Genomic DNA, 17,937 nt, shown 5'->3' on the forward strand with positions numbered 1-17,937 from the left:
TTTAATGGGCCAGCGCTGTAGTAATCTTCACTTTTGTCCAGTTCTGCTGGTCTTCAGCCGATTAATCTGATCATATCAGTAATCTTTGCGGCTCACAGCCAAGCTGATTCAGGATCATACGCACACGCCCTCACCCGGCAGCTGAAGTTTTTACCACTCGTGACTACTCTCACAACGTGTGTGTGTGTGTCTCTTTCTTTGCTGCTCTTGTTCCACCTGTGCCTCACACTGTGATCCTCCATTAGTTTCAGCTCCAATTATACTCACCAAAGCACATTCACTGGAAGTAATTAGATTGTGTATATTTTTATCTGGTCAGGCGAGGGTGAACCTGAGGCAGTAGGTCGATATTTTCGCCACACGCAGCTTTCTTCACGTCTGAGTTTGCGTCATCTGAGTTAACCGGCTGACGCATATCGCACCAAGTCTTCTGGAACTTCTACACATTTGAGCACTGGAAGTGATGTTAATTATCTTCAGCCTGGTGTCCATCTGTGTGATTGTGTGTGTGTGTGTGTGTGTGTGTGTCACAATCAGAGGCTAGGACTGGAGGCTGGATAATCTGGTTTTACAGATTAGAACAGCACCGCTGAGGAGCAGAGAGAAGAGGGAGGAGGAGCTGAGAGAAGAGGTGAGGCCATGTGGACGCCACAGAGCATTGCTGGTGTTTTTCTCTCAGATGGATGGAGAAAGAGGAAGGAGGATCCTCATAACAACGGCAAACTTGTCTTGAATACTCTGTTAGAAGATATTTAACCAACAAAGCGTTTTTATATGTTCATCAACTGGTTTCTTTTTTTTTGTGGATCTTCTTTTGCACAATTTTTAGTGATGCTTTTGGGTCAAGGACAGCATTTGGAAGAAAAGCATACTTTAACCACAGGTATCTCCAATTAGGTACTGTCCTTTTTTAAAACCTTGTTTTTGCATCTTTGGAGTATTTAAAAAAAAAGTTATTGTGGTCGTCTTTGGGGGGGCAGAAATCCTGTTTTTTCAAGTGCCCGGGTTGTCTGCCAGACGTCGGACTGATAGTTATGCAGGAATTTTGATAGCAGTATGGTGCCATAGTTCTGTGGAATATGGTGCCATAGTTCTGTGGAATATTTTTTCTGGAGGTAAATCTTGTAATCTAACACTGTGCACATCCTTCCTTTGTCAGGCAAATCAATGCAAGTCAATAGGATCCCCTGAAAGAGGGAGAGGAAGGACAAAAACAGTAGGAGGGGACGGAGAGGGGATAGAATCCCCTGTGGGTTGCAAAAACCTCCAAACCCCCGTTCTTTCATTCCAGAAAGACAGGGGGAGGCCTATTGTGGGTTTTGGACAAGAGGGAGGTGTTCCACAGTCGCCCCTCCGTCCCAGCACCTCGAGTGCTTGTTCAGAGAGAGATTGGGTCGTGCAAGAAGAAGAAGAGGAGGAGTTGGGGGTCTTTGGTCCTGGATAGTGCAGGGGAGGTTGGGCATTGGGGGGAGGGGGGCGGGGGGGGTTGGTTGGTCTTAGCAGGGGATGATCACACACGTGCATTGCCTCTCCTCGAAGCCGGTGGTCAACTGCTGGCACGGGGCCTGCTATGAGGACCCTCCTGGGGGGAAACAAACTCTGTGCTCCTTCCTGTCCACCAACAAGATGGGGAACAGCCTCCAGACCCAGACCTGCTCAGGCCCGAGGCCCGCCCGGCCAGAGGACTCCCTGTGCAAACGTCTGCTTTCCATGTCAAGGGTCCATCAGAGGCCGGATTCTCTCTGGACACCCAAACCGCTGCTTGGAGCAATCATCAAAGGCACACCGGGGAAAACAGGAACCTTCCAGGATGGCAAAGGTACCGACTAGCGGGCGGATCGTCTTTAATGTTGTGGAGATTATTCGTTGAAGTTGTAGAGTTGGAACAAACTGTTTTAAGTGTAGTTTGATGTTCGAGCTGCATTGAGTCTGTAAAGTCCAGACAGTTTGGTCTGATTTGGCTCATCCTCTTTGAACTCAAAGATAATGTGATTATAGGGGTTCCTGCCTTCAACATCTGAGCGGGACTAGCAGGTAGCAGACTCTGTGAGCCTCTTAGTAAGACTTAGCAGACTTACCGTGGCAGCATATTGCTGTTTTGCCCCAGCAATGATTGTGGTATTTTTCTTGTTTGAGAAACAGGCTCCAGCTTCAAATATATCTTAAGTCACCTGAACTGTTTGTGGGCAATCATTATACGCTATGTGTCACAGTACCAGAGACTCACAACACAGACGGCACAAGCTTTGACCAATCTGGGCTTTGTCTCTTCCCATCAGGTGATTTCCATCCCCTTGTAACTGAGGGATCTGTGCTGTCTGTGCATTCAAGTGTGCATCTTCATATATGTGTGTCTGTGTCCGTGCTTGATATGCTTGCTATCTTGTGCGGCATCTATACAGATTGTGGCCTTGTGAACTCTGAGACCTTTTGGACTCTGTGGTGGATAGAACTGGATGACCCTCAGAGAAAGGCGTTCATGAATACTGTCCCTCGCGTCTAATGACCTGCCTTGTTGCGCTAGTTACAGTCTTTTAAATCTGCGTTACCTTGTGTTTGAGGAGGGATTTTTCACTTCTAGACGTGTGCTTGGACATGTGTTTGAGCATGCATTTATATACTCATGCACGTAGCACTTCCATGTATCAGACACTTTGTGTTTGCACGTGTGTCATTATCACTGGATGCCTGTGTGCATGCTTGCATCTAGACCATGCTTCACTCTCTTTTGGGACAATAGGACATCATAACACCACTGGGTGGGAACAAGACACAATAGCTAGCAGCTGGAGGTGATGGGCCAGGCCTGCAGGGGAGTGGAAGTGGAACGGAGCTGACCGTAAACGGGGGATGCCGCTGACACTTCTGGTGTTATGGAAGTGACCCACTTTCACCTCCGCCACTTTATAAAGGAGCCATTGCGGAGATAAGAAACAGTGCTGATGGATGTGACAGGATCTGTCACATGTATCATATTATTTATTTACAAGAATACTTCAAGGATATGACAATACAGTACTTGACAGTGCTTATTATGCCAGCGGTCAAACTAATGAAAAAGCCAAAGCAGAGATAATTCAACTTCTGTAACGTCTGTTTTAATACCATCCCCAAAATCAGTCGGTTTCTATCCAATACACTCTAATAACAGTTTTTAAATATCTTTCTTCATGCTGACATACATGTGCCTCCCGTCTTCACGCCTGCTTTGGCTAACGTGCCATGACGGCTCAAGAAGTCGTTGTACAGTATTGTCTGGGCTCTATAGGTGGAATCAACCACACAGTCGCATGTGTTCATGCACCGCTGAACAGACGACCCTCACACACACAAACACGCTCAAATTGGACTTTTGCTAATACGTCCTTTGTGTGCGTCCTCTGCAGCGTGACAATATTTAATTTTAAATGGTATTTTGACAAAGACTTTCCCTCCTGCAAAATTGCACGAGGTCATATTGCGATTTGGCAAAAATGTTGATTAATTGTGCATCCCTACATTTCACACTCTTATCTTCCTGTTTCCTACCTGACCCCAATTCTTTACATTGATCTTTATTTTCTTACAGCAAATGGCAACACCTTCTCCTCTTGATCCTCTTCCCTTCTATTCTATCAGTTTTAGTGGTGGAGCAGGTGTTCCACCGAATCCCCCATAATCCCTCATTGGGGAGGCAGGTTCAGCTATCGACCAATCAGTGCCAACAGCTCCCAAGGGAAGAGCACCTGAGGGAGGCAGGGCTTATCGAGTAACTCGATGAGGCCAAATGAAATGCTGCCAGCATTTATGTGGGGAAGTGCTGCAGAAAATCAGTTGGGGTAATATAATTGTGGCGCTGAGAACCCGGAGCGGTTAAATCTTGGCCTCAGTTCTTTGTCATTGTCTCTTTTTCATTGTTTCATTCACACAAAACTAACCACTCATCTTTCCACGCCGATTCATACCTACACAGTCCATTGCGGGTGGCTCCACAATTGACAACGTTGCAGGTTAAACTTTCATTAAAGTTGCCCTGCGTTAACAATATATGCAGTAATTAAAGGTAAGATGTTAATTTAAGTTATTCTCAACCCAAACTCTGGTTTATAAGACTTTTTTTTCCTCACATTTTGTAGAAAACCATCTCCTCTTGCATAGAGATTTTTTAGGTTTTCATAATGGCACAATGAGACTTGTTAGTTTCAAAACTTACAACACTCATATACACTCAAATACAGATGAGAAAAGACAAGTACACACTTAGTCGGGAATGTGAATGAAAACCCCCTCAATAGCTGGTTGGAGGCAGCCGAACAATGGAGGAGAGAGCATGACACACAGCTTAATGAGAGGAAAAAAGCGGGGGATTCCACACACACACACACACACACACACACACACACACACACACACAGACACATACTTTTGGGAATCAGGGGTCAGGGGTTGCTTGGGGTCGTTCAACTGTAAAATGGGTTTCGGCTCTGTTTTCCTTCAAAGCAACGGTCTGCCACAATCCATCAGTCTCTCTCTTCCTCTCTCAGAGATAAAGTCTGTGTGAATGATGTGTTTGTTTTCTTCCTATACACTCGATATAGAAGCTTGCAGTCCAAGCCATGCGTCTTTTGACATTTTATTTGGTTAGGAGATATAGGAGGTGAAATGTAATCAATGGGTAATAGCCAGCCGTGTGCCTAACAGATGGAGACCTCTCCGCTTGTTTAAAGCCTAATAGGTAATGGCTAGCGAGTGATTGGCTAAACAGGTGCTCCTCCATCACGGGTGACCAACAGCTAACGGAGTCATCACTGACACATATTGGGAGGTAATTGAGTTTGGTCATTTACTCTTCTTTTGTTTGCCTGCTCCTCGAGGGAAAACTTTACAATTCAGAAGCACATTTTCTTGAAAGATGATGAACAAAATGGTTGCAGGTTAATTTCCTGTCAATCGACTAATTGTTTCACCTGTATTCGCAACAGTGTGTTAAGATAAAGTGCATATGTATTTAATATAATTACATCTGGTCAGATTAATAGTCTGTTTCTGCACTCAGCTGTTGTTGTTTTCCTTTGGGAGGCTGGAAGCGATGTAGGAGGAAAGGAAAGTAGGGGAGTGAGTCAGGGAGAGCAGCGTTTATTTCAGGAGGGATCAGGTGGAAGCGACTCTCAGGGCCTCATATGTGAACAATTGAGTTTTACTTAATGGTCTTATTATCACATTAGGACAGATAATCACTGCAATCTACAGAGACATGAATCCTTCCATTGACCAAATGTGTCACGGCACATAGAGGGAGCTTTCAAACCTTTTTTTGAATGATAATATATAATATGTAATACTGAAACAGTTCATTGTGATTCTGTTTCCTTTCGGGGTAGATTTTCATTTATTTTCTCATGATTGTTTCTTCCTATCTTCTCATGACCGTAGTACTTTCAGCGTGTTGTTCCGCCCATGCTGCCCACGCCCTGTTTGCAAAGAGAGCCTCCTGGTGGTTGTGTCAGTGTAGTGCACCACATGGCACCCAGATTCTGAGAGAGCAAGATGAAGATGGTCCATCGCTAGTTTTTAGAGCTCTGAGATCTCTTCCTCTTCGCTCACCTCCTCTCTGGGGTTTCTGGGTGTTTTTGTGTCTAACTACAAGGGTAGAGTGTCACCTTTATGGTTTAGGGTCTGTTAATCTGTTGACTGTTTATAATTGATGGTTAGGAATGTTCTTGGTGTGTGCATTTCCTGTTTGTTATTTATGCCTGACATACACAGGCAGTCAAGTAACACATATCTGTCTCCCTCATTAGCAATATACACCGCTTATGTTTTAATGCACACTGACACTGATTATTTATCCACTGTATAAAAGACAAAGTCAAGTAAAGCTAAAAGCTATCTGCACCACGAAGAAAATTACATAATGGATGTAAGAGTTTCAAAGAAAGGTGATTTTAAGTCTTAATCTGCTTTGTGTTTACTTCAGCAACAGCGTTTGCCATCTTCTTTAGCTTCAGCCAGTTCAACAGTGGTCATGTTGTTAGTCATTGGAAAATCTAATTGTGCCTTAGTGCAGGATAAGTGTGTGTAAGTGCTCCATGGCTACGTCTACTTCGAGCACAGCTCATACTCTTTCCACCTCATGCTGCTTTGAGTCCGACTCTGAGACTCGTGGCCTTGTGTTCCTCGCTGACCAGTCTGCTCTCTGAATGCACACATGGTTACATTTCTTCCACTGTTTGTTTGCCACAAAGCGCACAATCTCCTTCAATCCAAGGAAACTCACTCAAACCTCAGAAATAAAAAGGTAGCTTTCCTTTATTTGGGGACCAGTAATGTACCGTAAAGTAGTGGGAATCACTTCGGGCTCTGGGAAGTGTGTTTTTTCATCATTTTCTGACATTTTACACACTTTAATCCAAACAAAAGAAAACAACACATTGATGAATGTATCAACATTGTGTATGCACAGTTACCAATGTTGCTTATTTTTATTTTTGATAATTAAAAAGATATCTATATATATTATTATTATTAATGTTGCTACATTTGTGTCTCCAGTCGTAGTTTACACTTGCATTGCACTATGTACTTTAATTAGTATTAATATGGTTGAATCAACAATTTAAAAAAGGGAATCCAAAATAGAGTGAACAAAAATGTATACAACTGATGTAGACATTACATTTAAAAATGTTGATATACGAATTACCACAAAAGAATAATCTAATCTGGTCAGGACACTACTCCTCTCGCTCTCATCAACCACAGACCCCCTCCTCCTACACCATGGACCCGAGCACCAGCCTCCCTCTTCCCGCCTGCTCCTCGGCAACAGGCCCCTTTATGTCCCAATCAGCTGGAGGCTCCATTAAGCCTCAGAAAGCAAAGCCAAGCCTCTGAAAAGCTCATGTCCCCCATTGAGGCTGATTATAAAGAGACAGAGAGGTCCTCTTTAAATCTGTCTCGTTAATACATTTTCCTCACCATAGCAACATCTCTTCTTCAAGTTCTGTTTTAATTCCACATGTGTACATAGATTATGGTTAAAGACTAAAAAGAAGAACATATGTTAAAAAAAGGGAAGCTACCGCCATTTTATTTTGCTTGTAAAATCTGAGAGGAGCGTGCTGATGACCGGTCGACTCAGATTTAGTTTGTTTGGAGCAGAAGTTCCCTTTCTACACTTTTGTTAACCAAAGGTAACGTTTATGCTGGATGACATTGGGAAACCAACTCATCAACTGTTGCTAATCTTCACCAGAAGGTGGCGGTGTCGTACCAACATGCAGAGGGACTCCTTCAGTGGATGAGACTGCAGAGCTTCCTGTCATTAGTTTCAAAGTTGATTATCTGTGAATCATCAATTGGAACCAAAATAGACATGACTTAAGGTCACACTCGCATAAAAACATTGTGCGAGACTAAAGTTATTGGATTACGGTGCTTATCAAATTACAGTTGGATTAATTGCCTATCAGACACCAAAAAGACACATGTGGGGTGTAGCATTGAATTTAATTTGGAATAATGGCGGTCTTACATTTTGGGAGTATTTGATCAGGGAGCTAGTCCCGTTTCCCTTAGGACCCATTAGGAGGTTGCACTCATTTTATCCAAGAAAGGTCTGCTCTCTCTATTAATGCCTCCATCCCTTCATTATTGTTCAGATGGGACAGAAGGGGGGAGGGAAAGAGAGAGGGAGAGGAAGGCGAAGGGGTTGTTGATAAATAAGAGGAGGAGAGAGGGAGGGGGGCGGGGGGGGAGGTAAGTGGATTTGGGGTCCTGCTTGTTTCCCAGACGAGGTCTCAATATAGGATTATCAATGGAGGAACCCAAGTGTGAGTGTGTGCGTGCACACACACACACACACACACACACACACACACACACACACTTGTGTGCATCCCAGAGTCTATTTGACAAGTCAGCTGAAACCACCCATCGCATTGTGGCAGTGTGTGTGTGTGTGTGTTTTTAAAGATGATACTGATCCACATCATCTAATGAGCTCTAAGCCTGTCCTGAGACATATTTAACCCTCTCAGTCTTTACCCCGGGATTAAAACACACTCGTTCCACTACCTTTGTCCGGACTGCATTACTGCAGCATGTATGTGTCTCACTTAATGCTGATGATAAAACACATTGAGATAACGGTTTTGCTCTGAGCCCTGTTTGAGCAGCACAGCCACAGCAAGAGTTTCCTGTAGCTGCCCATGACCTCTAATCTCCCTCGGCCTAACTATCACACTACACTTATTTCTACTTATAATGTTGAGATTTCCACTCTGTACTGATCGAGCCAGTTCTTCTAGATTTATATTAAAATTGAGTTATATAATGAATTATGTAAAAATGGGGATTGTGAATATTAATCTGATTTATTGAAGGGACCGTAATGTCTAGGTTCCGGCAAAGCATCAGAAGAGACGGCACTTTGCCTGTGAGGAGACAGAGATATTGTGTCTGCAGCTCAAGGGCAGCTACACGCCTGACCGTATTCAACATTTACACTTGTTATCAGTATTTACACATACCAAGAGGGGCGCACGGCCAACAGACAGCCCCCACCCGGGGGTACGAGGGATGGGATATGCACCTGTGACGAGATCTGGGTATAAAAGATGGAATCTTGATGTGCTGGGAAGAAGTGTGGTTTTCGGGCCTCGACTTGCATGTTGAGGAGAGCTCCCCGTGGTTTGTACTTTGCTTTTGATCAGTGAATAAACGTCTCCCTAAAGGAGAGAACTACAGCAGACTCGGATTATTGTATAAACTCTTCCAGGCGGTCAATTCTGAATTACGTTACAGTATCAATAAAGTATCTAATGATGATGATGATGTTGACGATTGTTCTTCGTCTTCTTGTCAATAGCATTCATAATTGATGATGCAGTGGCATGAAAGCTGGTGCTGCTGTCTGGCCACAATGATATAATATGACGTTGGGCTTTATGGGTTTTTAAAGGTTTCAGACATCCATCTGTAATGACTCGCTTGTACAATAAAAGCTAGATTTAGCAAACCCTGTGAATGGCGCAGATGTTGAAAATTAGTGGATTTTTACTTGATTAATAGAAAGAAGTGAACATTATTTTTTCTGCTGCTATGTTGTCTCTGCTGTTTGAAATCAACAGATATAAACACACTTTAGTGTTGTCGGTGGTGGTATTAGGGATCCCTAAAAAATCACACATGACATCAGAGCGATACTTTGGCATACATCAGGAGTTTATTTTCATACTCGGGGTCCGTGCCTTATGAAAGCAATGTGGAATGTACAGAACATCCTCTAATTAACCAACTAACAGAGATGAGATAGAAATTGGATCAATGTTCTGGGCCTGGTGAACACAGCCACATCCAGTCATGCGGTGAAAATGCATCGGTTATTAAAAGTAATCGATGCCAGCCACCAGAACTCGCATCCGACTTCACATCTAACCTCCCGATTGTGCTCCCGCCTCCAGGCTGATTGTCCTGCTCACTTCCTAGATTTGTGGTCCTTGGTAAATCGGTTGTGTTGCCGATTGTTGATTAGATGGTTTGATGTTGCAACCCCCTCACTTCCCCTACCCAACTGACCTACTGCTGTTGCTGATGAGAAGTGAGGTGCAATGTGGGAAGTGGGTCAAACGATGTGGGGTTAATTTAGATCCAGTGGTGGAGAAACTGTAGCTGAATGCACATACACACATTGTAGTTGATATGGCTTTAACACACTTCTCACACACACACACACACACACACATTCGGCTTCCCTCCCCCGTGGTGCCGGCGAGCCCCAGGTGGCTTGTTGCTTTGTGCCCTTGAGCGACTGGAGGCACTTAACCTAAATTAGCTCGGTCTGTTTCTGCTTCTGTGTCTAATTCGGACAAGACTCTCTCGTCAGCAGCGAGCGCTGAGCACGAGGGTCATGGTTTCATGCTCCACATGAACTTGTGTGGACAGCAGTATAAAATAAGGAGTATGTATTTTCTTTGCTTTCAGTTTTTTTTTGTTCACCCATTCAGTGATTGGAAGTTAACCACATGCTGCTGTTGTCTACAAATCACTCTTGATTAGAGTGAAGTGTGCAGTGAAATATTGATGCCAGTGAATCTTAAAGTTAAAGTGAAAGGAGTCATATTCCATCTGCTACCTATTGATTCCTGTCATTATCCCAGCCTGGAGATTATTCACATCACACTTCTAATCCAACCAGTTGTATACTTTGTGTGTGGGGCTTGAAAGTCTGGCATTGCGGAAACATACGGCACACGCACACGGTACACGCACACACACACACCCAATACAGGGGACAACTACAAGCGTGGCACTTGGTTTTTGTATCAGATTTATGGCCTTTTGGGTGTGAAGGTAATTATAAAATTGGATGAATGATAATGACATACACACACACACACATACACGTACACACACACCCTGGTGTTGAAATGTAGGTCAAGAAACAAGCGTGGCAGCCAACATAAAGCTGTGTGCAGGCATTCCTACGTGGAAGTGTGTGCATCTTCATATTCACTTTCCGTTGGTACATGCTTGTATGCATGTTGACTAGAGGCACATGTATTGTCTTATAACCTACATGTGCAAGACCGGACAGGATACAACAGGATAAACAAAGACAACAACAACGATAAAGCTTCTGGGATGCAATGATTGTAATCCAGTAACTTTTAAGGTCAAGATTGTAATATGTGCATCGGCCTATTGTCTAAATGCAGTGGATTGGGGAACAAGCTGCGGGCGCACATGCACACATTCAATAGCATGAACAATGATGTCAGCCTGCTGCCAGCCAGTGAGACACACAAACACTCAGGCCTTGTGGTTATTGATGTGGCGGGTCCTCGGGAGGGTTCACTGGAGAGGGAGAAGGGCCAGGAGTCGATATCAGTTGAGACAGTGAGGCTGGATGGTAATGACTCCTAATGTAGTCTGGCTGCCATGGGTCTGTCTTTATGTTACACTCCCAGCAGCTGAATCCAGCTTTCCACTGTGAAACTATTTTATGATAGCATGACATAAATATGTGACACACCTGCATCGTCTATATTCAGAAGAGGAACCTCTCCGAGGGCTGAACCAATGCTGCTGAACTTAAAGAAATCAATTATTGCAAGTGTTTGATGTTCAGCCAAAATGCTGTTTCGCTTATGCCCAAAACAAACATGGAGTGTTCCACCTGAAGACTATGGATTTCTTACCAGACTAAATCAATAAAGTCAGATAGTTTAGACAAAATAAGATAAAAAGTCTCCAGCCAACAGTTCTGTGAGGCTGTACGCCTGCATGCTAACCTTCGCATGATGACGTTAACCCGCTGATGGACAGCAGGTTTGTTTTCCATCTTAGTTTAGTGTGATGCTTATGAACCAAAGTAGTGAAGTCGGATATCAGCAAACCTTTAGGTTTAGGCTGTCAAGTGTCGTTACAATCCATCCAGTTGCAGAGACATTTCATTCAAGTCAACCTCAAGAAGAAAAGTCAGGGTAGAATCAAAGTCATCAGGTTACATCCTTTGTGCACCGTGGATATCTGGACCAGATTACGTGGCAATCCATCCGAAAGTTGTTTTTTAGTTGCGGAAAATGTGATTCCACATTCTTGAGTCCATCCAAACAGCAGGAAAACATGCACTGAATATTGTCCCTCAAACTTAGAAACCCTCCTTTTCCAGTTTCATCTTATTGTCCGGGCCAACTTCAGGGGGGCTGACGGGCTCGAGGGGTTAGATTGCATTCGATTTAATACTCTGTTGCCGGGGAGAAATGGACAGTTGGCTACAAATCCATCCTGGCGAGCACATAAAATGCCTCAAGTTAGCAACAAAACTGCCACCCCTCTCTGAAGGCACAAATCAGCCTGCTCGTAAAATAACAGCATTTTAACTTTCTGTGTACATTTTAAGAGCCAGCCGCCTTTCATTGTACCGAAGCTAACATTTGCGTATAAAAGGTTGCTCGTTAAATGAATGTATGCGAAGGACTTATCTAACGGTTGCACACCTCGCTGTCAGTTTGTGCTCTTCCAGCTGTGAGTTGACCTGCTCTTTGTTTCCAGACTGTTCATAGCCTGCTCTTGTTTGGCTGCCATGCTGAGACGCAAAGATGCACGGCGGCGATGATTCCCAGCACAGAGACTCCGATGCATGTCGTGTCTGTGGCAGAGGTGCATCTCTCTGGTCTCTCTGTGTTTTTCTCTTTTATACTGACTTGAATTTCAAAGCGTCGGGTTGGGTCAGACATCAGGGGATGGAAAATTAGTCATGACCGCCAAGCCTGCTGTGTCTTTGTGTATGTTTGTGTGTATGATAACTGTTTGTAGTGAGTCTTTTATTTTGGATGCTTTCCATTCCCACTCTATCTCTCTCTTTGCGTCATCTGGTTCTCTGTCCTCCGCCCTTGACTTTTCTCTCCCAGCTGCCTTCATCTCCTCTCTCTTGTTTCTTTTGTCCCTCTAAACGCTGCCTCCTCTATCCGGCCTCGCATCGCTACTCAGCGAAATGGCTCTGCTTCGACCACATCAAAGAAGTTTCAATATTTTGTGGATGCAATTGTTGCTTCCCAGCGCTCCCTTTAAAAAAAAAGAAAAAAGTCTTTGTAAAAAGTGTTGCCATCTCCATTTCTTGTCAGTATTGTGTTGCCCTCTTCAAAGACATTTCCTCGATTCACACACATCAAGCTACGCGGCGTTTGAACAGATAACACAAGTATACGTGTGTCCCCACATCAAGTCGAGGGTATGCACACACTTATGAAACCGAAAAACAAACGCAAAGAACAGGGTCTGATGAGGTTAGTGATGGTGTGGCATGCTCGGGGCAGTTAGCAGGGTGTCACTTTGACTTGCAGGGTTTTCTCATGGGTCACAAAGGAGGAGCAGCCTATAGAGGGGCCCCCAATGCCTTTCACACACACACACACACACAAAATGCAGCAGTTTTCATTCCTAACAATTCCCCCCTTGGTGTAGAATGTACACACTTTGGAGCAAGAAAAAGCCCCATGCGAAATCACACAAAAGCGTTTTCACTCAAATTAAATGTTGTGAGCCACTTCAGTCACCTGAAGAACATTTGGCCGCTACAGACTGAGCTCATTGACTCTCGCCATTCTGCATTACGCATGTAATCACGCAAATACGCTGTGGATAGGACTTTCTGATGGTACACACAGAGGGCTTTGCTTTGTCTCTGTGTTGTTGGCTAAGCTTGCAGGGAAGGGAAGTTGTCTTAACGTGTTTTATGTGTATAACAACGGTGATATGGTTTGTGGGAATGACTAGTATTTGTGTGTGTGTGTGTGTGTATGTGTGTGTGATGGAATCCCAGCTTCTTCAATGGAGTAAGTCAGACGGAAACACCAGAAGAGTAGTAGGGGGGAGGAAGGAGGGTCGGTGTTACCCAGTAACCTCTGCAACAAGATGGAGAGGGGGAGGGGGAGGGAGACGGCAAGAGTTTGGTGTCAGAATAGGGTCACTGAGCAAGTGGGCTTAACTAAACGTGTTTGTGTGTGTGTGATGCTCGGGAACTTCACCGCATGCTGAAACCATCAGTGACAGTGAAAAATAGTTATCACACCTGTTTACTCAGCACAGCCTCTTTGTCACCTTGGTTTCTGTGTGTGTGTGTGTGTTATGTTTGTGAGAGAGTTGTGTTTATTCAGGAGTGAGTTTAAGTTGAACTGCCTCTTTATAAGCGTTGTAGAGAGTTGTTTCCCTCTTAACCATGTTCGACTCATATTATTATCATCAAAAACACAACAATTATATCTTACTACTATTACTGGTTTCATATTGTTATTCTCCAGTAATTACAGATTTGATTTCGCTCTCCTATTCTAAGTTGCACAAAGACAGACAATTAATGTTCTGCATTTAAACATGGAGCACGATCGTCAACCCCTCAACCTTCACCTCCCCCCCCCCCCCCACACACACACACACCCCTGTGCTGATAGATAATTCATGCCTTGCTCCATATCTCTGAGAGGACCAAGGCGATCGGGTTCCCATTGAGCCTCTTGTGCTACGCTTTCATTCAGAGATGCGGGGATGAAAGAAAGGGAGAAAGAATTAGAGAGCGAGTATGTTGCTCCACATGCTATAAATTATAGATTTTCATTCACAGAAAAGGAGAGATGGAATGAGATGAGAGGGGCATATGATATAATGTTTTTATTTATACATTTTTCAGGGTTAATGGTACATTTCCTGTCCGAACAACATTTGTTGCTACTAGGTTTACAAGTTTAAAGAGCTGTTTTTGGCTGTTTGTTAGACTTAATACGCCATCTGGCAGGTCTTTGTCATCATTTGGGGTTAAATGTGTATTTTATAAATTGGAATTTAGAACTTAAATACAGATTGCTCTCAGTAATGTAGTGCCTTTCATTGCTAAAGAACATATTAGGCATTTTTGTTCACTTAGCATAAGTTAATGAATTGTAAACCAACGACCTTCAAGTGCCTCTGTTTGAATCCATTCACATGTTAAGTTCTCTGGAATCTGTAACGACACTGTTATGTTGTGCGATGCTGATTGCATACAAATGCAAAGTGTTAGTGCGCGCTCACGTGTGCAACAGATACTTGGCTTTCTTTTTGCACACCTCACGCTGTCCTGCTTATCTCCACCTCGCAGGTTTTCCTCCGCCTTATGGCAAGGTGTGCCAGGTCGGCGCCTGAACTGGAGAACATAAGAAAAGAAAGAGAGGGAAAGGGCTAGGGTTAAAATCAATACATGTGAGATTACATTAGGTTTCATGAAAGTGTTCATGTCTAAAAGAACAGAAGCAGAAGAAAGACAACTAGTGATGGAGAGAGAAGGAAGAAAGAGAGGGAGGGAGATTTTACATTGGCGGATCAAATAGAGTTGAGAGGTTTGAGGGGGTCAGCTTAGCTCTCCCTTATTAAGTCCAATTAGAAAATACAAGCTGAGACCTGTCTGATGAAGGTGTGTGTGTGTGTGTGTGTGTGTGTGTGTGTGTGTGTGTGTGTGTGTGTGTGTGTGTGTGTGTGTGTGTGTGTGTGTGTGTGTGTGTGTGTGTGTGTGTGTGTGTGTGTGTGTGTGTGTGTGTGTGTGTGTGTGTGGGTGGGTGCCAGGTTCAAGCACTTTGGGAATTTTAACGAATGTTTGATAGATATTGGACGGGGAAGGTATGTGGGTTTTGGGGATTGGCGTTAAATTAAGCCATCTGGGATAAAAAGAAGAACACTAGAGTGTGTCTGTTTTGTTGTGTCTGCCACATTTAGGGGGATATGTAGATGAGATGAGGAGGAAGAGCAGGAGCCCCTCATCAATCGCTCTCCTTTATTATCACCTTGCCACATTCACCACTGAGTCCTAAAAAGACGTGCTAATTATTCATATCAACCAAAGAAAAAATTTAAATAAAATAATGCCTCATTTTAGGTAATCAAGATGTATTAATTGCATAACCAAAGGGCTATATCAGTCGGATTGCTCTTTAATCATCAAATCATGTTCCTAATAATCCCTGATGTTTGTCTTGCTGAATAATCCTCTTCCTCTGAGGTCCAACCTTCATCCACCGAGTCCTTCATGCATCCTTCATATGCTGCTTAGTGTATGAACACATGAAAGATTGATATTGTTTGAGCTGGGGGCTTCTGTTCCTCACTGGGAACGAGGGGAAGATGTACGGACGTATGGCTGGCTGGACGGATAGCCCTAATCCTAGAGGTGGCCTAGATCTGGAGCCCTCCTTCAGCAGATAGAGCTGTTGACCCGTCTGTCTCGCCTGGTGTATCTGTGTGTGCGTGTGCAAGTTTGACACGTGGAGAAAGACTTTGTCCAAACCCTCCCAGAATAACATGTTGATCGAGAAAACCTGCTTTGACTCTCAATCTGAATGGCGTTTAACTCTCAATAAGAATATGACATTTACAGAGTCTCGTTTAGAGCTTAATAACTCAATGACAATAGCAACCGTAAATACTGTGAACAGACACTACGCAGCGTACAGTAGACAATGCAGAAACAGTGAGTGTTACTAAACATGAACAACAACAACACACACACACACACATGGTAACTGTTGTCTACAGCACTTCAGAATCAGGCTGAAAGGTTCAGATGAACAAGGTCGAAGGGGGGAGGGAGGGGAAACCTTTCTACCCACAAATTCAAGGATCATTTGCAGTCCCATTCAAGCTCTTGTTGCAGCCCCATCCCTCTCTCCCTCCCTCCCTTACACACACCCCTCCTTCCCCTCTCCAACCATTTGGGCTGAAAAGAAATACGATCGAAAAAGGAGGAGCAGCCCGTTGTGTGTGTGTGTGTGTGTGTGCGTGCGTGTGTGTGCGCGTGTGTGTGGGTTTGCATGCATTTGAATGGGTTGGTGCCAGTGTGTGTACGTGTGTGTATGTGATAGATTGTGAGCAGATTAGACAATGGGAGGATTGTATATGATCTATATTCATGTGGCACAGATCTAGTGGCCATGTGCGCACACAGCAGGCTGCGAGTGATCCGACAGGAAAAGTGATTGATAGAAAAAACATCCCAGAGAGAAGAAAAAATTAGATTTATAGAGGATATGAGCACAATCTATCGTTGTTCGTGTTCTTTTTTAGATAGCTAAAAACAGGGTTGTTTTTTGTCATTCCCAAAAACTTTTATCAGTCGCCAAATACATTTTCAGAACCACCTCAATATTCTTTTGACATTTATATCCGTAGTAAAACTTTGAGCCACACGAGGGAAACTCAAAGTTTGTACTGTGAGGATAATTGTATTCTATTTATAACATTTAATCTAATATGAAAAGCAAACATAAATTCTGTCAGTATGCTGACACCGATGCAGAACTCCGGCTCAAATGCATGCATTTGATGTCCTTCAAAATATGTAACATGTGTAGTATATGTTTTCAATTAATCATACATGAAACAAAGTTGTGATTGTGATTTATAGTCAAGATAATGGCTGTAAAACTGGTCAGGAATGTTGTATTTACACAGAAATGATTTATAGAAAAGTCCTATAATAAATTTGGTTGGGATGGTTTGTCATTTTTTTTAAAGTAGGTCGACAGAAAAAGATTTGGGACACATGCATCTGGTGTTGTATGTCATGATGTTCCATTACTCTGCATGCAGGTGGATGCTGCATCCCTCTGAGAATACCTATGAAAAGCTCAGCATGTTTTTGGTTTTTCAAGGATGCACAAGGATGTAGAGGTGACTGGTAGTTTAATCAGATGCATAAATATTCCCCTGACTTGTCTGTCGTAGCGGTGAAAGTGGAGACACACCGACTACACACACTGCGCTGAGCAGGAAGTACGGGAAAGAAATAGACGTGGACTGAAATGAGAATTGCACATCACAGCATTATGGCACGAGTTTGCCTGTTCTAATAAAGCAAGTTTCAGCTGCTGAGAGAGAGAAAGAGAGTGAGAGAGTGAGTGAGAGATAGAGGGAGTGAGTGAGTGAAATAGATACACTGATGATGAGAAATGAAGGGAGAGGCAGCCAGAACTCCCTGGTAACCAAAGCACAGAGGGGCCGGTCCTACACCCCTCCCGCTGTCTGTGTGTGTGTGTGTGCCTCCGAGGACTGGGCTGCCTGAGGGGGGGTGGTGGTGGACCCAGGGTGTGTTTAGAGAGAGAGAGAGAGAGTGAGAGTGAGAGTGAGAGAGAGAGAGAGACTCTCATTGTCAGCATAGACGCTCACACACACTCTTAGGCGCTGTGTAGTGAGAATGTGAGCCGACACCAGCGCTCGTTCGTCCCATCTTCTCTCTCTTTTATTATCAGGATTTTGATTGTGTTTGTTTTTGAAAGAGAGGTTCACACTCAACCGGAATAATGGTGTTTATCGGGACCTCGTTGAAATCTGTGATTAAGTACTTTAAAAGGAAGGGTAAGCCGTGTTTACTTCTTCTTTTGATCGTGAATGAATAGTTTGAGTTTCAGTGTCAGAATTTTCTACATTTGT

At 43.7% G+C, this 17,937-nt stretch overlaps 1 protein-coding gene across 7 annotated transcripts in view; it reads left to right on the forward strand.

Moving 5' to 3' along the window:
* The window catches only part of nhsl1b (NHS-like 1b), a 91,502-nt gene that overhangs the window by 50,858 nt on the left and 22,707 nt on the right, over positions 1-17,937 (forward strand). Inside the window, exon 1 of one of the 7 annotated variants that reach the window (XM_056427761.1) lies at positions 1,551-1,819. The exons of 5 other annotated variants lie outside the window; for them this stretch is intronic. In XM_056427761.1, the coding sequence (XP_056283736.1) occupies positions 1,627-1,819 (193 nt within the window). In that variant the 5' untranslated portion in view covers positions 1,551-1,626. Of the gene's footprint in view, positions 1-1,550; positions 1,820-17,693; positions 17,863-17,937 lie in introns of those variants that run through there. One more of the 7 variants, XM_056427763.1, reaches the window with a different exon arrangement.

The sequence above is a fragment of the Pseudoliparis swirei genome, chromosome 12, assembly GCF_029220125.1.
Source record: "Pseudoliparis swirei isolate HS2019 ecotype Mariana Trench chromosome 12, NWPU_hadal_v1, whole genome shotgun sequence".
NCBI lineage: Eukaryota > Metazoa > Chordata > Actinopteri > Perciformes > Liparidae > Pseudoliparis > Pseudoliparis swirei.